The sequence below is a fragment of the Salvelinus alpinus genome, chromosome 23, assembly GCF_045679555.1.
Source record: "Salvelinus alpinus chromosome 23, SLU_Salpinus.1, whole genome shotgun sequence".
NCBI classification, from domain to species: domain Eukaryota; kingdom Metazoa; phylum Chordata; class Actinopteri; order Salmoniformes; family Salmonidae; genus Salvelinus; species Salvelinus alpinus.
In genome coordinates, this window is record NC_092108.1 from 8,910,450 (window position 1) to 8,936,354 (window position 25,905).

The following is a 25,905-nucleotide window of genomic DNA, read 5'->3' on the forward strand; positions in this document are numbered from 1 at the left end:
ACTATACAACTATTTGTTATGTACTGTGTACTGTTGGAACAATAAAAGTTGTTTCCTACAAGAAGGGGGGTGATTTGGAATCCTCAAAGACTGCACCGTGCTTCTACACCTGCGTTGCTTGCTGTTTGGGGTTTTACGCTGGGTTTCTGTAGAGCACTTTGAGGTATCAGCTGATTTAAGAAGGGCTATATAAATAAATTTGATTTGATACTAATAGGATGCAGTGTCATACCACCAGTAGGGCCTTAAAAAAATTTTTTTTAGCACAAAGCTACTATCACTGCTGACAAATGTTGGCCTCTATGACAACACCACACAGATATTAACAGTACTAACCCTGCTATAGACGTATCACAGAACTGTTTATAACAATGTATAGCACATCTACCAATGCACGGATGTGTGTCAAGAGCATAAACTATTTTGTTTCTGAATCGTCAGACCCCTGAATGGGAGCTGCATGTGGAACAGTGCCATACAGTGGAATGGAAATTAAACTAGTATTACAGATATTGTTTAATGTATAATATTGAACTTTCAAAATATACATTTTCAACTCATTAATAGTCAGCGTTGTTGTTTTAATACACATTTCGATGTCCCCTTATTAACACAATGTTCATAACATTATTCTTTAAAAAATAATAATACATGGATTGCATATTTATTTCATTTACACACCTTGACAGAGTACCTACTTACAAATAACCACTACTCAACAATAAGCCTCAATACCTCCTAAAATAGCATGAAAAGGGGAGGGTCAGAGACAGAACGCATCTTGAAATAATAAACTACGATTTGTGATTATTGGGTCCAATAAATGGAGGTCTTTTTATTGTTACATTTTTTTTTGTTGTTGTGAGATTTGGACCCCGGTAAATCTCGCTGATTTCACAGCGCTGTAGCAGAGAAGATGGAAAATATAACAAACTCCAGCAAACTTTGAGTTGATCATCATCGTTTATTTCCCCATTATTATTTATTTTTTTTACCTTTATTTAACTTGGCAAGTCAGTTAAAGAACAAATTGTTATTTTCAATGACGGCCTTGGAACAGTGGAAAGTGTCTGTATTGTAGTCAGTCAGGAAAACCACCCAATTCAAATGGTGCTCCTACTCTCTCTCCTGCTCAGTACTAGAGTTTAGTTCCTGACTCCCCCCCCCTACTCTCTCTCCTGCTCAGTACTAGAGTTTAGTTCCTGACTCTCCCCCTCCTACTCTCTCTCCTGCTCAGTACTAGAGTTTAGTTCCTGACTCTCCCCCTCCTACTCTCTCTCCTGCTCAGTACTAGAGTTTAGTTCCTGACTCTCCCCCTCCTACTCTCTCTCCTGCTCAGTACTAGAGTCTAGTTCCTGACTCTCCCCCTCCTACTCTCTCTCCTGCTCAGTACTAGAGTCTAGTTCCTGACTCCCCCCTCCTACTCTCTCTCCTGCTCAGTACTAGTCTAGTTATTGACTCTCCCCCTCCTACTCTCTCTCCTGCTCAGTACTAGAGTCTAGTTCCTGACTCCCCCCCCTCCTCTCTCTCCTGCTCAGTACTAGAGTCTAGTTCTTGACTCTCCCCCTCCTACTCTCTCTCCTGCTCAGTACTAGAGTCTAGTTCTTGACTCTCCCCCTCCTACTCTCTCTCCTGCTCAGTACTAGAGTCTAGTTCTTGACTCTCCCCCTCCTACTCTCTCTCCTGCTCAGTACTAGAGTTTAGTTCCTGACTCCCCCCCTCCTACTCTCTCTCCTGCTCAGTACTAGAGTTTAGTTCCTGACTCTCCCCCTCCTACTCTCTCTCCTGCTCAGTACTAGAGTTTAGTTCCTGACTCTCCCCCTCCTACTCTCTCTCCTGCTCAGTACTAGAGTTTAGTTCCTGACTCCCCCCCTCCTACTCTCTCTCCTGCTCAGTACTAGAGTCTAGTTCCTGACTCTCCCCCTCCTACTCTCTCTCCTGCTCAGTACTAGAGTCTAGTTCCTGACTCTCCCCCTCCTACTCTCTCTCCTGCTCAGTACTAGAGTTTAGTTCCTGACTCTCCCCCTCCTACTCTCTCTCCTGCTCAGTACTAGAGTCTAGTTCTTGACTCTCCCCCTCCTACTCTCTCTCCTTCTCAGTACTAGAGTTTAGTTCCTGACTCTCCCCCTCCTACTCTCTCTCCTGCTCAGTACTAGAGTCTAGTTCTTGACTCCCCCCCCCCTACTCTCTCTCCTGCTCAGTACTAGAGTTTAGTTCTTGACTCCCCCCCTCCTACTCTCTCTCCTGCTCAGTACTAGAGTTTAGTTCCTGACTCCCCCCCTCCTACTCTCTCTCCTGCTCAGTACTAGAGTCTAGTTCCTGACTCTCCCCCTCCTACTCTCTCTCCTGCTCAGTACTAGAGTCTAGTTCTTGACTCTCCCCCTCCTACTCTCTCTCCTTCTCAGTACTAGAGTTTAGTTCCTGACTCTCCCCCTCCTACTCTCTCTCCTGCTCAGTACTAGAGTTTAGTTCCTGACTCCCCCCCCCTACTCTCTCTCCTGCTCAGTACTAGAGTTTAGTTCCTGACTCTCCCCCTCCTACTCTCTCTCCTTCTCAGTACTAGAGTTTAGTTCCTGACTCTCCCCCTCCTACTCTCTCTCCTGCTCAGTACTAGAGTTTAGTTCCTGACTCTCCCCCTCCTACTCTCTCTCCTGCTCAGTACTAGAGTCTAGTTCTTGACTCTCCCCCTCCTACTCTCTCTCCTGCTCAGTACTAGAGTTTAGTTCCTGACTCCCCCCCTCCTACTCTCTCTCCTGCTCAGTACTAGAGTTTAGTTCTTGACTCTCCCCCTCCTACTCTCTCTCCTGCTCAGTACTAGAGTTTAGTTCCTGACTCTCCCCCTCCTACTCTCTCTCCTGCTCAGTACCAGAGTTTAGTTCCTGACTCTTCCCCTCCTACTCTCTCTCCTGCTCAGTACTAGAGTTTAGTTCCTGACTCTCCCCCTCCTTTTCTCTCTTTCCCTGCTTCTGAGAGCCGGGGCCATGATGCCGTTGGATGTGGATCTTCAGATGGACTATGCGATTGAAACACTTCTCACACTGCTGGCACTTGGAGCGCATGTGGGCCCTGAGGTGTCTCTTTTCAGTGAACGAGCGTTGGCACAGCTGGCACGTGTGGGGTCTCTGCCTACTGTGGACGGCTGTATGTTTCTGGAGGTGTTTAAGCTGGAAGAAACGTTTGTCGCAGATGTCACAAATGTATCTCTTTGGACCTCTGTGGCTCTGAAGGTGTCTGTCCCGTAGATTAATGTTCTTGAATCTTTCTGAGCATTCCGAGCACTGATAAGGATGCCGATGGTTCTCCTCGTGGGTAAGCTTGTCCTGTTTGGTTTTGAATGGCACGAGGCAGAACTTACATGGGTAAACACTGCCTTTCTGGTGGAGATGTCTGTGACACTTCAGACCCTGTTCACTCAGACAGCGTTTACCACAGTCTAGACAGCAGAGCTTCTTGATCTTGTACACACACAAATTATCCTTCTTAAAGTGACGCTTGCGCTCTCTCTCCTCCTCTCTCTCCTGCTCTCTCTCCTGCTCCGTCCCACAGTTTGTCTCCCAACTCTCCTGCTCCTGAGAGCCGGGGCCATGATAGAGTTGGATGTGGTTCTTCAGACTGACGCTGTAATTGAAGCACTTCTCACACTGCTGGCACTTGAAAGGCCTCTCCCCTGTGTGGAGGCGCATGTGGGACTTGAGGTGGCTCGGCTGGGCATACGAGCGTCGGCACAGCTGGCACTTGTGGGGCTTCTGGCCACTGTGGACGGCTGTCGTTGGACCTCTGTGGCTCTGAAGGTGTCTGTTCCGTAGTCTAATGTTCTTGAATCTTTCTGAGCATTCTGAGCAATGATACGGATGCCGATGGTTCTCCTCGTGGGTAAGCTTGTCCTGTTTGGTCCTGAATGGCTTGAGGCAGAACTTACATGGGTAAACACGGCCTTTCTGATGGAGACGTCTGTGACTCCACAGACCCTGTTCACTCAGACGGCGCTTACTACAATCTCGACAGCGGAGCTTCTTAATCTTGTACACACACAAATTATCCTTCTTGATGTGACGCTTGCTGCAGTCTGTACAGAGCAACCGATGAGGTTGTGTGTTGTGTTCCCGTCGTACATGTTCCTTGAAGCTGTCCGGGTCCTCGAACTGCATGTAGAATCGGTCAAATCCAACAGCTTGTTGGACCTCACTCACACACACACCACAGGCGTACAGTTTCTTATGGCGCTGTGTGGTGCAGGCGAGTACCGGCTCGGCGCCACAGTCAGTACACCACTCCACAAGTCTCTCTTCTTTCTCTATTCCGCTCTGAGAATTATCAACGTTGGCCTTTTCTGTTCGACCAGAGGAACCTGCCGTTTCCAAATCCTCAGAAGAATCAGAGTCCATTACAATGTCTTCCTCATCAGACGGCTCCCACTCGGTCTCATCTGATCTCTCCTTTCCCCTTTTCCTCCGAGGACAGACTTCCTCATCATAGTCACACATCTCCTCAGTGATTTCCATCGTCAACGAACAACTGTCATCCTGGTCTCTGTCCTTACAAGGTTCCTCACGAAAAGAAACAAAAACACATTTTACTATCAGCATGTCTGCATCATTCTCTAAAGGGTTCTGTGATGATGTCACTGAGGTAAATAACTAAATACCCACCTCTCCATCCAGTAGCTCCGTCTCTCTTTCTCCAGAGGTTTCCTCAGCAACAAAAGGATGGCTCATCCACTTCCTGGTGTGACTGCATATTGGGCACATCTGAATGACAGAGAAGCTCCTCTGTTGGCCCTGCAAGCTGACCTTGCACTCAAATCCACACCTCCTGCACCACCGGAAGAGATGCAGGAGACAGTCTCTGTTCACACACAGGTCACCACTCCTGTGGATGGAGGTGAAGTGACAATTAACAAAATTGTGCTCATCACAAAGTGCTGTTAATGTAAAAGCCACTTAAGACTACACTAAATAAAAACAAACGCAACATGCAACAATTTCAAAGATTTTACTGGGTTAAAGTTCATATAAGGAAATCAGTCAATTTAAATAAATAAATTAGGCCCTAATCTATGGATTTTGACTGGGCATACAGATATGCATCTGTTGGTCACAGACAGCAAAAAAAAAAAAAGTAGGGGCAGAGTTGATCAGGCTGTTGATTGTGGCCTGTGGAATGTTGTCCCACTCCTCTTCAATGCCTGTGCGAAGTTGCTTGATATTAGCGGGAACTGGAACATGCCATCATACACGTCGATCCAGAGCATCCCAAACATGCTCAATGGGTGACTGCTGGTGAGTATGTAGGAAGAGATGGAGACCCGCACACTGTCGAAAAAAGGAATAAATCCAAAACTGACGCTTGAATGCAAAATAAAGATGTCGATCATGTGACATATGCAATTATCCTTGAAGTAAAAGCCAGGTGTGTGTTCCAACGATTTACACTGATGATGGCCTGAGGCCGAAATATTTGTGCTTTGTTTTCACCTTTCATTTATGTACTTGTTGGACGTCCTGGATCTTTCATTTATGCACTTGTTGGAAGTCCTGCCAAATTCTCTAAAACGACGGAGGCGGCTTATGGTAGAGAAATGAACATTACATTCTCTGGCAACAGCGCTGGTGGACATTGCTGCAGTCAGCATGCCAATTGCACACTCCCTCAACTTGAGACATCTGTGGCATTGTGTTGTGTGACAAAACTGCACACTTTAACGTGGCCTTTTATTGTCCCCAGAACAAGGTACACCTGTGTAATGACCATGCTGTTTAATCAGCTTCTTCATATGCCACACCTGTCAGGTGGATGGATTATCTTGGCAAATGAGAAATGCTCACTAACAGGGATGTAAACACATTTGTGCACAAAATTAGAGAGAAATAAGCTAAATGTGCTTATGGAAAATTTCTGGGATCTTTTATTTCAGCACATGAAACATGGGACCAACACTTTACATGTTTTATATGTTTGTTCAGTATAGTTTTAAGAAAAGATGGATGCCTCAAAAGGTAGTTAGTTCCCGGTTATGTTACGATCCCCTTTAGACATGTTGATATTTTGACATCCTGTATGTGGAATCATCAGTGAAGTGAATGAGGACTTACTCAGGAGAAACATCGACGCTGGTTCCATGACGACGTGTTTGCACAGCTGTGGAAAATGAGATGCATTGTTTCATATGTCACGCTGATATTTTGCCCAGGGTTCAGTGTGAACACAGTAATAAACAATTATATTATTCAAAATGTGTAAAGTACAATGCCTTCGGAAAGTATTCAGACCCCTTGACCTTTTCCACATTCTGTTACATTACTTTTTTCAGCAATCTACACAGTATACCCCATAATCACAAAGCAAAAACTGTTTTTTAGAAATGTTTGAAAATGTATTAAGGAATAAAAACAGAAATACCTTATTTACATAAGTATTCAGACCCTTTGCTTTGAGACTCACAATTGAGCTCAGGTGCATCCTGTTTCTATTGATCCTCCTTGAGTTGTTTCTACAACTTGATTGGAGTCCACTTGTGGTAAATTCAATTGATTGGACATGATTTGGAAAGGCACACACCTGTCTATATAAGGTCCCACAGTTGACAGTGCATGTCAGAGCAAAAACCAAGCCATGAGGTCGATGGAATTGTCCGTAGAGCTCCGAAACAGGATTGTGTCGAGACACAGAGCTGGGGAAGGATACCAAAACAATTCTGCAGCATTGAAGGTCCCCAAGAACACAGTGGCCTCCATCATTCTTAAATGGATGAAGTTTGGAACCACCAAGACTCTTCTTAGAGCTGGCCGCCCGGCCAAACTGAGCATTTGGAGGAGAATGTACTCAGTCAAGGAGGTGACCAAGAACCCGATGGTCACTCGGACAGAGCTCAGGGTTCCTCTGTGGAGATGGGAGAACCTTCCAGATGGACAACCATCTCTGCAGCACTCCACCAATCAGGCCTTTATGGTAGAGTGCCCAGATGGAAGCCACTCCTCAGTAAAATGCACATGACAGCCCGCTTGGAGTTTGCCAAAAGGTACCTAGACTCTCAGACCATGAGAAACAAGATTTTCTGGTCTGATGAAACCAAGATTGAACTCTTTGACCTGAATGCCAAGTGTCACGTCTGGAGGAAACCTGGCACCATCCCTATGGTGAAGCATGGTGGTGGCAGCATCATGCTGTGGGGATGTTTTTCAGCGGCAGGGACTGATAGATTAGTCAGGATCGAGGCAGAGATGAATGGAGTAAAGTACAGAGAGATCCTTGATGAAATCCTGCTCCAGAGTGCTCAGGACCTCAGACTGGGGCAAAGGTTCACCTTCCAACAGGACAACGACCCTAATCACACGGACAAGACAACGCAGGAGTGGCTTTCGGACAAGTCTCTGAATGTCCTTGAGTGGCCCAGCCAGAGCCCAGACTTGAACCCGATCAAACATCTCTGGAGAGACCTGAAAATAGCTGTTCAGCGACACTCCCCATCCAACCTGACAGAGCTTGAGAAGATGTGCAGAGAAGAATGGGAGAAGCTCCTCAAATACAGGGGTGCAAAGCTTGTAGCGTCATAGGGGCAGCAGATAACCAAGTGGTTAGAGTGTTGGGTCAGTAACCGAAAGGTTGATGGATCGAATCCCTGAGCTGACAAGGTACAAATCTGTCGTTCTGCCCCTGAACAAGGCAGTTAACCCACTGTACCCCAGCAGGCAGTCATTGTAAATAAGAATTCGTTTTTTACTGACTTGCCTAGTTAAATAAAGGTTAAATAAAATAACAAAACTTTTTTTTAAATACCCAACAAGATTCGAGGCTGTAATTGCTGCCAAAGGTGCTTCCTCAAAGTACTGAGTAAAGGGTCTGAATACTTGTGTAAATGTGACATAATTTTGTAATCTAAAAACGTGTTTTGCCATTATGAATATAGTTATTGACGAGAAGAAAAAAAACAATTTAACACATTTTAGAATAAGGCTGTAATGTAACAAAATGTGGAAAAAGTCAATGGGTCTGAATTCTTTCCGAATGCACTATATTGTAAAGACTCGTGTGTGTGTGTGTGTGTGTGTTGCGTGGTATACCGGTAACTTCAAAGGTAGGATTCATATAGGGCTAACTATATAAAACAATCTCTTTCTGGTTGGTGCTCCTGACAGGGGGAGGTGTGTGTTTGATAGTTGTCAAGATCATTTGTATCCCCACCCTTATGGAGTGTCAGCACATATGTGGATTTTCTTTTGGAATACTTCCTGTTAACAAAGCCTCCAGGACTCCAATGTTAACAAAGCCTCCAGGACTCCAATGTTAACAAAGCCTCCAGGACTCCAATGTTAACAAAGCCTCCAGGACTCCAATGTTAACAAAGCCTCCAGGACTCCAATGTTAACAAAGCCTCCAGGACTCTAATGTTAACAAAGCCTCCAGGACTCCAATGTTAACAAAGCCTCCAGGACTCCAATGTTAACAAAGCCTCCAGGACTCCAATGTTAACAAAGCCTCCAGGACTCTAATGTTAACAAAGCCTCCAGGACTCCAATGTTAACAAAGCCTCCAGGACTCCAATGTTAACAAAGCCTCCAGGACTCTAATTTTAACAAAGCCTCCAGGACTCTAATGTTAACAAAGCCTCCAGGACTCCAATGTTAACAAAGCCTCCAGGACTCCAATGTTAACAAAGCCTCCAGGACTCCAATGTTAACAAAGCCTCCAGGACTCCAATGTTAACAAAGCCTCCAGGACTCCAATGTTAACAAAGCCTCCAGGACTCCAATGTTAACAAAGCCTCCAGGACTCTAATGTTAACAAAGCCTCCAGGACTCCAATGTTAACAAAGCCTCCAGGACTCCAATGTTAACAAAGCCTCCAGGACTCCAATGTTAACAAAGCCTCCAGGACTCTAATGTTAACAAAGCCTCCAGGACTCCAATGTTAACAAAGCCTCCAGGACTCCAATGTTAACAAAGCCTCCAGGACTCTAATTTTAACAAAGCCTCCAGGACTCTAATGTTAACAAAGCCTCCAGGACTCCAATGTTAACAAAGCCTCCAGGACTCCAATGTTAACAAAGCCTCCAGGACTCCAATGTTAACAAAGCCTCCAGGACTCTAATGTTAACAAAGCCTCCAGGACTCCAATGTTAACAAAGCCTCCAGGACTTCTTTATCAGTGAATTTCCCAAAAAGAAAACTACTGGCCAGCATTTTCAGTATCATTCAATAGATTTTCACCATCAACATCCAAACTACTCTTTTTAAAAGCTGGCTTTGAAATACATTCAAATATAAAGCCTACAGAGATTAAATGATGATTAAATGCATTAATTATATCAATTTTGTCAGTAATAGGGCCAGAATCTAAATTAATTTATTGGGGGAGAGAAGAGGAGACACAACCCTTCAGTGATTTTAACAGACAAAATGTAGCCGAGTTCCCTGTACATTCAGATAGTGAATCAACATAATAATCTGATTTAGCTTTTTAAACTAGTTTGACACACAGATTTCTCAATTGCCTAAAAGACTGCCAGTCTGGGCCCGAGTCTGTGAATCTAGCTTTGGCCCAGGCAGCATCTCTGTTGTGTATGTCTTCAGATAGCTCTGGACTAAACCAAGGGCAAGACTGATTTTTAATTCTCTGTTTTTTAAAAGGGAGCATGTTTATCTACAACACAATGTAAAACCTTTGAGAAGTGGTTCAGAGACAACTCTGGGTCAGGTACAGGTGTAATACAATCAAAGTCACCAAAATAAAGGTCTCAAAAAAAAAAAAAGAAGACCTGTCAATTGAAATCTTAAAAATTCCTTTTTGATAAAACGAGGTTTGGATCGAGGCATCTGTATATACCTGACACATACAATGGGACAGCGGTCACTAATATCCAAAGCAAATACCCCACTCCCAGCATATTTCTCTGGAGTATTTGTAAATATGAGGTCAATCAAAGTCGATTTTGTAGGGGCCTTTAAGTTTGGACGAGTGGGCTTTGTAATCAGCTGGGTCAAATTTAGATCAGTACAAATATCATTTAAACAGTCAGCATCCTGCAAGATTAAAATCTCTGTCAATCAACACCTCTGGGGTAGTAAAAATGGCAATTAAATCAGTGAGTTCGTTTAGTACACACTTCTTGGCGGAGGGCGGACGATAGATTCCTATAGCTGTTATTTTTGAATTTGGACCCAACTGAAGACTTACAGACAACAATTCAAACCGTTTCGGACTGTTGGTCGCCTTTAACAGAGACACAGAAAGAAGATTCCTTGTGTAAATAGCAACACCACCCCCTTTGCCTTTCCTATCAGCCTTAAACACATTGTAACCATCCATAGAAACCTCAGAGTCCAGGGTTTTATCAGTTAACCAGGTCTCAGATACAATAAAAAAATACCAGGGTCTGCCTGAGAGGCCCAGATTTTGACATGATCCATTGTAGGTAATAAACTACAAATATTAAAATGTCAAACCTTTTCTGCATTTAAAATCATACAGAGTTTCAAAACAAGTCAGATTACTTTGAGATTTCAGAACAACAGGAGACTCAAAGATTGGATTATACCAATTAGGGAAATAAAACAAAGTCGGAATAGCAATGACATTTCTCCGGTTAGCACCATTAGGCATGTCACCACTTTCAGATACTACATGTGGAACTCTCATAGAGACCAAAGAGGACATGGTAACAACTGACTTACATGTAATGTTAATATTGTCCTCACGTCAATTTAGTTGACCAACTGAAGAGTAGGTTTCATGCAGTGTTGTCCCCCTGACTGACACAATGACATACAGATCATTATGTAGTGTTGTCCCCCTGACTGACACAATGACATACAGATCATTATGTAGTGTTGTCCCCCTGACTGACACAATGACATACAGATCATTATGTAGTGTTGTCCCCTGACTGACACAATGACATACAGATCATTATGTAGTGTTGTCCCCTGACTGACACAATGACATACAGATCATTATGTAGTGTTGTCCCCCTGACTGACACAATGACATACAGATCATTATGTAGTGTTGTCCCCCTGACTGACATACAGATCATTATGTAGTGTTGTCCCCTGACTGACACAATGACATACAGATCATTATGTAGTGTTGTCCCCCTGACTGACATACAGATCATTATGTAGTGTTGTCCCCTGACTGACATACAGATCATTATGTAGTGTTGTCCCCTGACTGACATACAGATCATTATGTAGTGTTGTCCCCTGACTGACATACAGATCATTATGTAGTGTTGTCCCCCTGACTGACATACAGATCATTATGTAGTGTTGTCCCCTGACTGACACAATGACATACAGATCATTATGTAGTGTTGTCCCCTGACTGACATACAGATCATTATGTAGTGTTTCCCCCTGACTGACACAATGACATACAGATCATTATGTAGTGTTTCCCCCTGACTGACACAATGACATACAGATCATTATGTAGTGTTGTCCCCTGACTGACACAATGACATACAGATCATTATGTAGTGTTGTCCCCTGACTGACACAATGACATACAGATCATTATGTAGTGTTGTCTCCTAACTGACACAATGACATACAGATCATTATGTAGTGTTGTCCCCCTGACTGACAATGACATACAGATCATTATGTAGTGTTGTCCCCTGACTGACACAATGACATACAGATCATTATGCATGTATATTCCTTCCTCCGATTCCTCCAGCCAAATCACAGGTAGGCCTTTGCAAATATGAACAAATTAGCCATTCTATGCAGTATTCTATTATACAGTGTGAAGTTACATTTAAAACGTGTTGTATTAAATAGAAGTGTGAATATCAGTGACAGGTTTTTAATTTAGCACATGCGCGTAACGTTTAGGAAACGGGAACAAGCATCCAAGGGACAGGGCGAACAGGAGTCTAGGCCACTCTGAATTTTTCCCCTGTGATACTTGGCCCGTTATCGTATCATTAGTAAAATGTTGCTATCGTGACAACACTACTAATGAATATCATTAGTTAAATTGTTTTACAAACCTTTATTTTTCTTTTGCACTTTGAAGAACTTCTTCGCAGAGAGCTGTGTGGACAGATCGGGAGTCAATTTCAATCATTCTGAACATCATAAAATAGTTAGTCCTCAACCAAACACCCATGATATACCCTCCTTCCCTGATACCCCCTCCCTCCCTCCCTCTCGTATAGTAATGACCAGTTACAACTGTCTACCGATTTGGTTGCATTCCAGAAATTCATTCCATCAAAAAATCTCACCCGTTTTCCCCGTTTCCGCTGGACTGACTTCCTGTACGCAGTCTTGTTCTCCTTTTCATCCTCATCTTCATCCTGCTCCCTGGAGAACTGCCAGAACTCCTCATCCGTCAGCGCAGTGGCATCTTCATTGTCACTGCCCGGCAACACAACAGTAGTCTCTGCTACATTCTCTCCAGAGCAACCGGGATCTCCATCCTCCAGTGACAAAGGTGTCATCTGTATACGTGTAGAACATACGCGCAGTTATTAACCAGTGCAATGGAAAGAACCAATGGAATAGTCCCAAAAGTGCAAACTGAACTCCAACTAAATCAAGCACTTCTCAGTCACTGTCAACGGGTCTAACCGTAGCTACTAGGGTTGTGACAATACCAGTATCGCGATACTCCAAGGTATCGTGGCAAGGAAACAAAAGATGAAGCGGTTTTAATTTTCCTGAGGAAATCAGTCCTGATGTTGGAAATATGATTATGTTGTCACTAAGAGTCAGATGTTTATTTTCCAAGCTATAGCACACATTTTGATATAAAGCAGGTTTAAAAGGACCAAAGAGTTTGGCATGCTTCGTGTTTTCTTTCGGGGAAAAAATTATCAAGTATCGCGATATCGCCACAACACTAAAAACACAATTTTTGTTGGTGGGTTAAGCCACACAGTAACACAGGAATGTTACACCAAGACCTGACATAAAGTACAGTCATGATGGAAGGGTCTGACTGCTGAAACAATTGGGGAAGAATACACTATGGTATAATGCTACGACTATCTACAGTGCCTCCAGATATTATTCATACCCGTTGACTTATTCTACATTTTGTTGTGTTACAGCCTGATTTCAAAACGGATTAAATTGATTTTCTCTCACCCATCTACACACAATCCCCCAAAGACAAATTGAAAACATGTTTTTAGAAATGTTTGCAAATTTAGTGAAAATAAGATACAGAAATCTAATTTACATAAGTACACACCTCTGAGTCAATACATGTTAGAATCACCTTTGGAAACAATTACCGCTGTGAGTCTTTCTGGGTAAGTCTCTAAGACAGGGGTGTCAAACTCCTTCCATGGAAGGCCGAGTGTCTTCTGATTTTTGGTTTCTCCTTTTAATGTGTCCAATTAAGACCTATATAGTTCCTATCTAATCGGTGACCTTAATTCATCAATTAAGTACAAGGGAGAAGTGAAAACCCACAGACACTCAGCCCTCTGTGGATTGAGTTGGACACCGGGCTCTAAGAGCTTTGGACACCTGGATTGTACAATATTTGTACATTTATTTTATTTTTAATTCTTCAAGCTCTTTCAAATTGGTTGTTGATAATGGCTAGACAGCCATTTTCAAGTCTTGCCATAGATTTTCAAGCCGATTTAAGTCAAAACTGTAACTAGGCCACACAGGAACATTCAATGTTGTCTTGGTAAGCATCTACAGTATGTATTTGGCCATGTGTTTTAGGTTATTGTCCTGCTGAAAGGTGAATTCATCTCCCAGTGTCTGTTGGAAAGCAGACTGAACCATGTTTTCCTCTAGGATTTTGCCTATGCTTAGCTTTATTCCGTTTCCTTTTATCCTAAAAAACTCCCTTGTCGATGACAAGCATACCCATAACACGATGCAGCCACCACCTATGCTTGCAAATATGAAGAGTGGTACTCAGTAATGTGTTGTGTTGGATTTGCCCCAAACATAACATTTGTATTCAGGACATAAAGTTAATTTCATTGCCACATTTTTAGGCAGTTTTACTTTAGTGCCTTATTGCAGACAGGATGCATGTTTTAGAATATGTTGTATTCTGTACAGCCTTCCTTTTTTCACTCTGTCATTTAGGTTAGTATTGTGGAGTAACTACAATGTTGTTGATCCATCCTCAGTTTTCTCCTATTACAGCCATTAAAGTCTGTAACTGCTTTAAAGTCACCATTGGCCTCATGGTGAAATCCCACCATCCAAAGTGTAATTAATAACTTCACCATGCTCAAAGGGATATTCAATGTCAATTTATTTGTATTTTTACCAAACTACCAATAGGTGCTCTTCTTTGCAAGGCACTGGAAAACCTCCCTGGTCTATGGTTGAATCTGTGTTTGAAATTCACTGCTCGACTGAGGGACCTTACAGATAATTGTATGTGTGGGATACAGAGACGAGGTAGTCGTTCAAAAATGATGTTAACCACTATTAGTGGACACAGGGTGAGTCCATGCAACTTATTATGTGACTTGTTAAAAGCACATTTTTACTCTGGAACGTATTTAGGCTTTCCATAACAAAGGGGTTGAATACTCAAGACATTTCAGCTTTTCATTTTGAATTAATTTGGAAAAAAATCTAAAACATAATTCCACCTTGACATTATGAGGTATTGTGATGTCATGATGGGGTATTGTGATGTCATGTTGGGGTATTGTGTGTAGGCCAGTGACACACAAATCTCAATTGAATCCATTTTAAATTCAGGCTGTAACACAACAAAATGTAGAAAAAATTCAAGGGGTGTGAATACTTTCTTCAGGGTATGTAGTCACATTTTAGGAAAACATACCGGATGTTCATCTCTACTCACCACTGGATAGGGTGGGCTGGTCAGTAGGCTTATTGGTTGGTCTTCAATAGCGGTCCGGGTATGGCAGGCAGCAAAGTCTTTATCATAAGATAATGTAATTTCTCTCCTCTTTGTTAAGCTACTGTGACTTGAAACACAAACTCCCATTTTTGCAAGCTTGTTTTGGCATCTCGTCCTGGTTCGTCCTTGCCGTAGCAACATTGAGGTCCTGTACATGGCTGCACACATATTCTTTGAACGAGCCCTAAGTAGTAAGGCACCAGCCATGGCCACCATAGAACTTTTAGCTGATTTGGGTGTATTTGGATTCAAGTCCGCTGTAGCTGAGCTAGTGGATAGAAACCGGAAGAAGGTTGGAGCTGAGTTCTTCCACTCATCGGTCACAGTGGTCCAGTTGAAGGTTTTAAGTGAAAGGGGACTAGTCTGGCGTAGTACTGAGTTAAAACGCATAGAAACTAAGGTGACGCATTCTTTAGTTACCAACTTCAGCACTTCCTCCAACATGGCGTGGCCCAGGCCAGGGATTGCCATTAGGTTTTTGGGGATAGCTTTGAAACGACCCCGCACTAAATTATCTGCAACTGTCTCCCACGGTCCGGTAAGTACTCTTGTTCGTAGCGATGAGCCAACACGAAAACTGACCTACATTAAAATAAAAAAAAGCCATAAGAAAAGATGTTGTTGCACATTTTCCATCCACACAGAACAGACAAAGGTGAAAAGGATTGTGGCTGGAATTTGTCATTTAATTTGTCATTTAATTTGTAATTAATTTGTCATTTAATTTGTCATTTAATAGATTTTTCTACCATACTTACTTTTGCATCTTTATAAGTTTGATACCTTCGGGATCCTGTTGTTGTTGTTGTTGTTGTTGTTGTTGTCGTTGTTGTTGTTGTCGTCTGCCCACTAGCAAGTCTGCCAACTGCACTCTACAACGTAGAGAGGAGCAAACGGGGGGGGGGGGGGGGGGGCAGTTTTCACAACAACACAGCTGTCATTTTCCATGCATGTTACCATGTTAGACCTGTAACACAACACTGTATATTCTAAGAAGAGTTGCATACTTCTGGTAACTTTCCCTGATTCTCAGGGTTTTCCAGAAATCTTAGGTGGAAGATTTACAGAATCAAAAGGGAAAAAGCAGAAAATCCTGGAAACCTCATACTGGGATTTCTGGGAATTTTCTACCATAATTCTTAGCATATTTTTGGGGACTCATTGCAAATGCATATACACAAGAGGCTGTATAGTCTGACCTTCACAGTCTGTGTTGAAAAATCAACAGGAACTACAGCAGGTTGTTGGACCACTGAAGTTGACATCCGGGATGCTGCTCCTGTTGTTGTAGTACCAGGCTCACATTTTGGTTTGGCACCAAGTCTGCCAACTGCACTCTACAATGAGGACAAGAGAAAAGGAGGGAGAGATGTCATAACACAGCGGCCATTCTCCATGCATGCTACCATGGTTTACTCAGATCACACCTGGAACACTGCAAATCCAGGCTGTATCACATTCGGCCGTGATTGGGAGTCCCATAGGGCGCCGCACAATTGGCCCAGCGTCATCTGGGTTTGACCGGGGAAGGCCATCATTGTAAATAAGAATTTGTTCTTAACTGACTTGCCTAGTTAAATAAAGGTTAAATGTTTTTTTTTAAATACTGTGCATTCTAAGCATCTTCTTAGAGGAATGATGTCAAATGCATATGAGCAAGAGGGTGTAGGGTTAAAGTTGTCCCTGGAAGCTGATCTATAATGCTTCTTATTGTACAATGAACAAAAATATTAACGCAAAATGTAACAGTTTCAAAGATTTTACTGAGTTACAGTTCATATAAGGAAATCAGTCAATTGAAATAAATGAATTATGCCCTAATCTATGGATTTCACATGACTGGGAATACAGATATGCATCTGTTGGTCACAGATACTTAAAACAAAAGGAGGATGTGGATCAGAAAACCAGTCAGTATCTGGTGTGACCACCATTTGCCTTATGCAGCGCAACACATCTCCTTCACATAATTGATCAGGCTGTTGATTGTGGCCTGTGGAATGTTGTCCCACTCCTCTTCAATGGCTGTATGAAGTTGCTGAATATTGGTGAGAACGGGAGCACGCTGTTGTACACGTCGATCCAGAGCATCCCAAACATGCTCAATGGGTGACATGTCTGGTGAGTATGCATACCATGGAATAACTGGGACATTTTCAGTTTCCAGGAATTGTGTACAGATCCTTGCGACATGGGGCCGTACATTATCATGCTGAAACATGAGGTGATGGTGTCAGATGAATGGCACGACAATGGGCCTCAGGATCTCGTCACGGTATCACTGTTCATTCAAAATGCCATCGATAAAACACAAATGTGTTCGTTGTCCGTAGCTTATATAGGCCCGGCCCGGCCCATACCATAACCTCACCATGGGGGAACTCTGTTCACAACGTTTACATTAGCAAACCGCCATCGTCAAAGGTGAGCATTTGTCAAGATCGTGGTGAGGACAACGAGCACGCAGATGAGCTTCCCTGAGACAGTTTCTGACAGTTTGTGCAGAATTTCTTCGGTTGTGCAAATCCACAGTTTCATCAGCTGTCCGGGTGGCTGGTTTCAGATGATCCAGCAGGTGAAGAAGCTGGATTTGGAAGACCTGGGCTGGCGTGGTTACACGTGGTCTGCAGTTGTGAGGCTGGTTAGGCGTACTGGTAAATTCTCTAAAACAACGTTGAAGGCGGCTTATGGTAGAGAAATTAACATTACATTTTCTGGCAACAGCTCTGGTGGACATTCCTGCAGTCAGCATGCCAATTGCGTGATCCCTCAACTTGAGACATCTGTGGCATTGTGATGTGTGACAAAACTGCACATTTTAGAGTGGGCTTTTATTGTCCACAGCACAAGGTGCACCTGTGTAATAATAATCATGCTGTTTTGTCAGTTTATTTATATGCCACACCTGTCAGGTGGATGGATTATCTTGAAGACAGGAGAAATGCTTACTAAAAGGGATGTAAACAAATTTGTGCAAAACATGTGAGGGAAAAATACACTTTTTGTGCGTATGGAAAATGTTTGGGATCTTTTTTATTTCAGCTCATAAAAAATGTGACCAACATTTTACATGTTGCGTTTTATATTTTGGGCAGTAATTTCTGCTCGGCATCAGCCAAATTGTGTACTTGAGTTGCACTTCTCCACTAGGCCGGGAATTTACGAACGGGTATTCTAACAACAAACAACGCTCTGACTGATGTATAGCTACTTTTTCCCCCGGTTCTTTTCTCAGTGTAGCCAGCCTACTTTTCTCAGGTAAAATGCTCGATTAACTTTAAGCAAAACATTAGGAAATATGATGCCCATGTATAGCTTTTGCAAAAAAATACCTTGTTTTTTTCCATTGTAAGCTCATTTACCTGTGTGGCTGCAAGTCAAATAGCGTTGCACTTCTATTGTCATCTGATGAAAATGAAGCTATTTTCCACCGAATATGTTGCACTTATGTATTTTCTGTGAAGGAAAACTATAGTTGCACGTCCCCGATCACTCTATTGAAACAAAACAAAAAAACACTTTCGATATAAAACGCGACCCCGTCAATAGACAGCTTTCTCCTGTTGTGCCATTTACAAACACACGACTGGCTCAACTGTTCTGGGGGACTACCGTAAGCTTCATAATGTAAAATAATGTGACCGGTGAAATGAAGAACGTGATCTGCTTTATCTCCTAACGTATTGCACTAGCTGACTGCAGGTATTTACTTAAAAAGTAGCTACAAATATAAAAATGTATTGAAAAACATTTTCAGATGGTATTGAAAAACCATCCCGTGGCTATTTCCATATACCCAGTATACGGTTTACAGTGGGGAGAACAAGTATTTGATACACTGCCGATTTTGCAGGTTTTCCTACTTACAAAGCATGTAGAGGTCTGTCATTTTTATCATAGGTACACTTCAACTGTGAGAGACGGAATCTAAAACAAAAATCCAGAAAATCACATTGTATGATTTTTAAGTAATTAATTAGCATTTTATTGCATGACATAAGTATTTGATACATCAGAAAAGCAGAACTTAATATTTAGTACAGAAACCTTTGTTTGCAATTACAGAGATCATACGTTTCCTGTAGTTCTTGACCAGGTTTGCACACACTGCAGCAGGGATTTTGGCCCACTCCTCCATACAGACCATCTCCAGATCCTTCAGGTTTCGGGGCTGTCGCTGGGCAATACGGACTTTCAGCTCCCTCCAAAGATTTTCTATTGGGTTCAGGGCTGGAGACTGGCTAGGCCACTCCAGGACCTTGAGATGCTTCTTACGGAGCCACTCCTTAGTTGCCCTGGCTGTGTGTTGCGGGTCGTTGTCATGCTGGAAGACCCAGCCACGACCCATCTTCAATGCTCTTACTGAGGGAAGGAGGTTGTTGGCCAAGATCTCGCGATACATGGCCCCATCCATCCTCCCCTCAATACGGTGCAGTCGTCCTGTCCCCTTTGCAGAAAAGCATCCCCAAAGAATGATGTTTCCACCTCCATGCTTCACGATTGGGATGGTGTTCTTGGGGCTGTACTCATCCTTCTTCTTCCTCCAAACACGGCAAGTGGAGTTTAGACCAAAAAGCTCTATTTTTGTCTCATCAGACCACATGACCTTCTCCCATTCCTCCTCTGGATCATCCAGATGGTCATTGGCAAACTTCAGACGGGCCTGGACATGCGCTGGCTTGAGCAGGGGGACCTTGCGTGCGCTGCAGTATTTTAATCCATGACGGCGTAATGTGTTACTAATGGTTTTCTTTGAGACTGTGGTCCCAGCTCTCTTCAGGTCATTGACCAGGTCCTGTCGTGTAGTTCTGGGCTGATCCCTCACCTTCCTCATGATCATTGATGCCCCACGAGGTGAGATCTTGCATGGAGCCCCAGACCGAGGGTGATTGACCGTCATCTTGAACTTCTTCCATTTTCGAATAATTGCGCCAACAGTTGTTGCCTTCTCACCAAGCTGCTTGCCTATTGTCCTGTAGCCCATCCCAGCCTTGTGCAGGTCTACAATTTTATCCCTGATGTCCTTACACAGCTTTCTGGTCTTGGCCATTGTGGAGAGGTTGGAGTCTGTTTGATTGAGTGTGTGGACAGGTGTCTTTTATACAGGTAATGAGTTCAAACAGGTGCAGTTAATACAGGTAATGAGTGGAGAACAGGAGGGCTTCTTAAAGTAAAACTAACAGGTCTGTGAGAGCCGGAATTCTTACTGGTTGGTAGGTGATCAAATACTTATGTCATGCAATAAAATGCAAATTAATTACTTAAAAATCATACAATGTGATTTTCTGGATTTTTGTTTTAGATTCCGCCTCTCACAGTTGAAGTGTACCTATGATAAAAATTACAGACCTCTACATGCTTTGTAAGTAGGAAAACCTGTAAAATCGGCAGTGTATCAAATACTTGTTCTCCCCACTGTATATGGTATACCGCACAAGCTTAAAGCTGATCCTTGATCTGTACCTAGGGGAAACTTCCCCCTGGATACCACAAGAGGTTGCAGTCTGACCTTCACAGTCTTTGTTGAAAAAGCAACAGGAACTACAGCAGGTTGTTGGACCACTGATGTTGACATCCGGGATGCTGCTCCTGTTGTTGTAGTACCAGGCTCACATTTTGGTTTGGCACCAAGTCTGCCAACTGCACTCTACAATGGGGACAAGAGAAAAGGAGGGAGAGATGTCATAACACACATAACCGATTGCGCCACCGAAAAAGGCCTTCTTCAGTGGCGTAAAGGGGTGACACTTCCAAGACTGAGGAGTGTGTTTCCCCCCCCACCACACTCACTCCACAGCGACCGAGTGGTTGAGCTGTGCACAACTGCAATATTTATTTATTTTTTGTTCCCCTAAGAGATTGTCAGTTAGATATGCTCTCTGCAAGGTTTTGTATATATGACCTATCATCTGAACATAATTTTCTGACTCAAATAGGATTCCCTCAAAGTTGCTCTGATGTCCAAAAGATTTCAAATAAAAAAATATTGTAATATGTAACTTTTAAGTTACATGTATTTAAACTATCTACGTTAGTCAGTCCAACATTACTTATTAATTTTGTCATGGAAATACATTTATTTCCTGTTACCAAGTCATTTCCGGTTTCTATGCCTTTAGTTTTCCATGTGGACCAATTTATCTGTGAAATCGGAAAAGCTATCGAAGGATTGTTCCATAGAGTTGTGTTTTTAGGGAGTGTTATTGGTTCTTGTAGAATACGTTTCATTTTCTTCCATATTGTTATAGTGTTCTTAACTATGAAGATGTTCATGTTAGCTTTATCCTTTGAAAACAGACACGTGAAAAGATTCTGGGGATGAGAATGAGTATCTTCAATATGTACCCATTGTTCCTCTTTAGTGCATTTAACTATACTGTATGTTGCAAGTAAAAGCCCCGGGTGGCGAGTTGATACAATTCCAAGTCTGGGAGGTTAAACCCATCCTCAAACTTAGGAAGATGTAAAACTTTCCTTTTTTTATTCTATGAATTTGATTTTCCCATATAAAAGTATGTTATGACCGAGTATACTTTTTAAAGAATGTCTTTGGTGGGGTAGTTGGCAATACCTAAACTAAATACAAAAACTTTGTCAGCCATGACATTATGAAGAGGTTGAATTTACCTGTAAGATTTATGGGAAGATTATTACATTTAATTAGATCTGCTTTCATATTGTTGAGTAATGGAATAAAGTTATCTTAATATATTTGTTGTCACTTATTAAGCATTTCATATTGTTGAGTAATGGGATAAAGTTATCTTTATATATTTGTTGTCACTTATTAAGCATCTTTAAGTATACCACTTTAAGTGGTCCACAAAGGATTGCTGTAGATCGTGAGTTATTATTTTTATGTTTCCTATTGCCCTTATTTCAGTTTTTCACTGTGCATTCTAAGCATATTTTTGGGTGACTCATTGCAAATGCATATGAGCAAGAGGCTGTATAGTCTGACCTTCACAGTCTGTGTTGAAAAAGCAACAGGAACTACAGCAGGTTGTTGGACCACTGATGTTGACATCCGGGATGCTGCTCCTGTTGTTGTAGTACCAGGCTCACATTTTGGTTTGGCACCAAGTCTGCCAACTGCACTCTACAATGAGGACAAGAGAAAAGGAGGGAGAGATGTCATAACACAGCGGCCATTCTCCATGCATGCTACTGTAAAAATACCACGCTGCTTGCTTAGTGAGTATCGCTTCCCCCTAATTCAGGGGGAAGTCAGGACCTCTTCCTCACAAACACGTGACCGCCCTTGTGATGCGTTACAACCCACGCGCCACCGAAAAAAGGCCTTCTTCAATGGCGCAAGGGGTGACACTTCAGGATTAGGAGTGAGTTCCCCATATGCTACACTACCATGCTTTAAGGATATCAGACCTGTAACAACACTGCATTTTAAGCATATTATTGGGGGACTTATTGCAAATGCATATGAGCAAGAGGCTGTATCGTCTGACCTTCACAGTCGTTGTTGAAAAAGCAACAGGAACTACAGCAGGTTGTTGGACCACTGATGTTGACATCCGGGATGCTGCTCCTGTTGTTGTAGTACCAGGCTCACATTTTGGTTTGGCACCAAGTCTGCCAACTGCACTCTACAATGGGGACAAGAGAAAAGGAGGGAGAGATGTCATAACATTCTCTATGTGTGCTACCCATAGAGATCGTATTAAATTACTAGAGGCTATGTCATAAACCTTCAAAGTTCCAGAATGGTATGATAATAGAAGCCATTTTGGGGAGAAATCCAAACCAGTCTAATTGGAAGGAATGCAGTAAAAGCATGGTCCGTGCTATCTGGAATACTTGGGATGTCCCTACCCCATTGAAGTTTACATTTAAAATGGGGTTAAGGTTAAGTAAGGGATAGGGTAAGGGATAAGGTTAGGGTTTAGGATAGGGATGTCCCAAGGATGCTGGATAGCTGACCGTAAAAGGCCTAGGTGATGCATTTCATGCTTTCTATTTATGCAGGAAAATAAAAGTTAAGCATGTGATATTACAGAAACTTTGTCACCCTAAAATATTGTCATATAAGTATAAATACAGTTTATACAGGTTTTATACCAATTTTATTTATACATTTCCTCTAAAATATACAGTATGTAAACAGACCATAAATGTATCAATGTTGGTTTTCTTGGAAAGGTGTGAAATTAAGCAATAAGGCCTGAGGGAGTGCCTGGACACAGCCTTTAACTGTGGTATATTGGTTATATACCACAAACCTCTGAGGTGCCTTATTGCTATAAACTGGTTACAAACATAATTAGATCAGTGAAAATAAATGTTTTGTCACACCTATGGTCTCATATACCACGGCTGTCAGCCAAATCAACATTCAGGGCTCGAACCACCCAGTTTATAATATGATACAATATCAGAACTTGTTGCATTTTAAAACTGGTCTAAATCCTAACATCAACTGATTTCAGCCAGTGTGTATAGCCTAAAATCTGTATATAATGACGTTGGTAAACAAATGCTCATGTCTCCTCCCTAACAATGGGAGTTGTTGTCCCAAAAGAAACAAGCTTAGGTACAAAAATAAGCCCATAGAAACGCATTGGGTTTACATGTATTCTGGGCAGATTTAGGCGAGTGAAACCTCTCGCTTCGCCTCTTTCTCTCTGGTATAGTTGTGGATTGACTGCATTCGTTCCTATGGAATGTTGGCACATTTGGCAGTTAATTTGAAAAGATGTATGGAATCATTCCACTAAAGCTGGCGGGATAAATCTTAACGCTACAATTACATTCTAGACGATTCTGTGTTTCCAACTTTGTGGCAACAGTTTGGGAAAGGCCCTTTCCTGTTTCAGCATGACAATGCCCTAGTACATGAAGTGAGGTCCATACAGAAATGGTTTGTCGAGATCGGTGTGGAAGAACTTGACTGGCTTTCACAGAGCCCTGACCTCAACTCTATTGAACACCTTTGGGATGAATTGGAACGCCGACTGCTAGCCAGGTTTAATCGCCCAACATCAGTGCTCAACCTCACTAATGCTCTTGTGGCTGAATGGAAGCAAGTCCCTGCAACAATGTTCCAACATCTAGTAGAAAGCCTCCCCAGAAGAGTGGAGGCTGTTATAGCAGCAATGGGGGAATCAACTCTATATTAAGGTCCATGATTTTGGAATGAGATGTTCAACAAGCAGGTGTCCACATACTTTTGACAATGTAGTTTGTCCATTCTGGTATTCTAATTCCTAATTCTATGATGATAAAAGTTTAAGCATTTGTATCAGACCTGCATCCCAATACTGCACTAGTATAGTTGCAAGTACTACATTGCAAGTGTTGTAGTTGATAAACCGCCCTGGCATGTGATATTTGATTATGAAACTATGACACAGATGATACATTTTCATTGGTCCCCAATACTGGGAAATTGAGGCTTTGGAAAAAAAGTAACAAAAACTATATGTTTAGCAAGCCGAATTTTCCGTAATGGGAGCACTAACGTTCCGTTTTGGTGGAAATCTCAGGGGATTTCGCAAACCTACCAGAAACATTTCACTTCCGGCCGCATTCAAATGTTTTCTGTGTGGCTGAATTCTCTTCAAAATGTAATCAGTCCATGGAAATATGGTGGGAATCGCGGTGGATTTAAGCTTTTTCTTATGTTTGGCGCCCATCTTCTCTGCCATCAAATCCTTTTCATATTCCTCTGGTCTGAAGTGGTGTTCACACACCAAGAAATGTTTATGTCTTTCCACTGGTAAATTTACATCCTTTTGTATGGCTGCTAACCATCGTCTGCATCTTTGCACATCATTCGCCGGCAAGCAATGATAAAGAATATCTTCATCTTCCTGTGTGTTACAACCCGGTACAGCACACCAACCCACCATTATCACTGTGCTATCAAGTCAGTTGCAGTCGACTCTCTTTGGTAAACTAACGTTAACGAGCCGACCTTTATGGTAGTCTCCCTCGGCAGACGTGTGGCCTCTCACATTAACAATGTTTCAGCATAGGTCTGCACAGATACAACAAAACGATAATATAAGGGATGTAAATATCTGAATGCAAACATCCGTTTGGTATACTCAGAGACGGAACTGTGCACGCAGGATATCCGTCTGTGTTACTTCGTTCATTGCTATATGGGATCATTGGGACGTACACACGCCATTGCTAGTGTAACGGATGTGAAATGGCTAGCTAGTTAGCGGGTACGCGCTAGTAGCGTTTCAATCAGTTACGTCACTTGCTCTGAAACCTAGTGTTGCACCTTGCTCTGCAGGGGCCGCGGCTTTTGTGGAGCGATGGGTAACGACGCTTCGTGGGTGACTGTTGTTGATGTGTGCAGAAGGTCCCTGGTTCGCGCCCGTGTCGGGGCGAGGGGACGGTCTAAAGTTATACTGTTACACTAACGTTTAAAATTGTATTATTTTTAACTAGGCAAGTCAGTTAAGAACAAATTCTTATTTACAATGACGGCCTAACCCGGACGACGCTGGGCCAATTGTGCGCCGCCTTATGGGGCTCCCATTCACGGCCGGTTGTGATACAGCCTGGAATCGAACCAGGGTCTGTAGTGACGCCTCTAGCACTGAGATTGCAGTGCCTTAGACCGTTGCGCCCCTCGGGAGCCCCAAAAGGCGTCCTCCAGCGATTTTTGAATGTTTGCTGTTGAAAAGAGAATACCATTATAAATACAGTAAAGCACACATACCAAGAAAAAAATAAATTTGAGCAAAATAATAAAATAAAATAAAAATGTACACAGTTGCAAACTTCAAGGAGTAGGTATTCAAGGATGGCTCCCTATTGCTGGTTTCCACTAGCTACCACAGCCACAAAATCTATATCTTATATCGTAAAAATGTATGAAAACAAAAAAATGCGTTTTGGTCTTAATTTAAGATTAGGGTTAGGCATAAAGTTTGGTTATGGTTAGGGTTTAGGGTAGGGACGTCCCAAGGATCCCACATAGCACTGACGTGTTACGTCCCGGACATAAGTGATGTATAAATCTTAATTTTTGAGTCATTTCGGGGAGAATTTTAGCACAGAGATTCTAAA

The 25,905-nt window shown here is 42.5% G+C and overlaps 1 protein-coding gene across 1 annotated transcript; it reads right to left on the bottom strand.

Moving 5' to 3' along the window:
* Positions 1–648: 648 nt before the first annotated feature.
* LOC139550151 (uncharacterized) lies at positions 649–24,933 on the bottom strand. The gene is made up of 12 exons (XM_071360828.1): positions 24,381–24,933; positions 22,329–22,466; positions 21,824–21,961; positions 20,372–20,509; positions 16,062–16,199; positions 15,621–15,734; positions 14,803–15,444; positions 12,233–12,448; positions 11,996–12,038; positions 6,093–6,138; positions 4,650–4,869; positions 649–4,547 (listed from the first exon to the last, which is right to left on the bottom strand). Exons 1-12 carry the CDS (start codon positions 24,726–24,728, stop codon positions 2,895–2,897), a joined length of 3,834 nt encoding a protein of 1,277 aa, XP_071216929.1. The 5' UTR covers positions 24,729–24,933; the 3' UTR covers positions 649–2,894.
* Between the last annotated feature and the right edge of the window lie 972 nt (positions 24,934–25,905).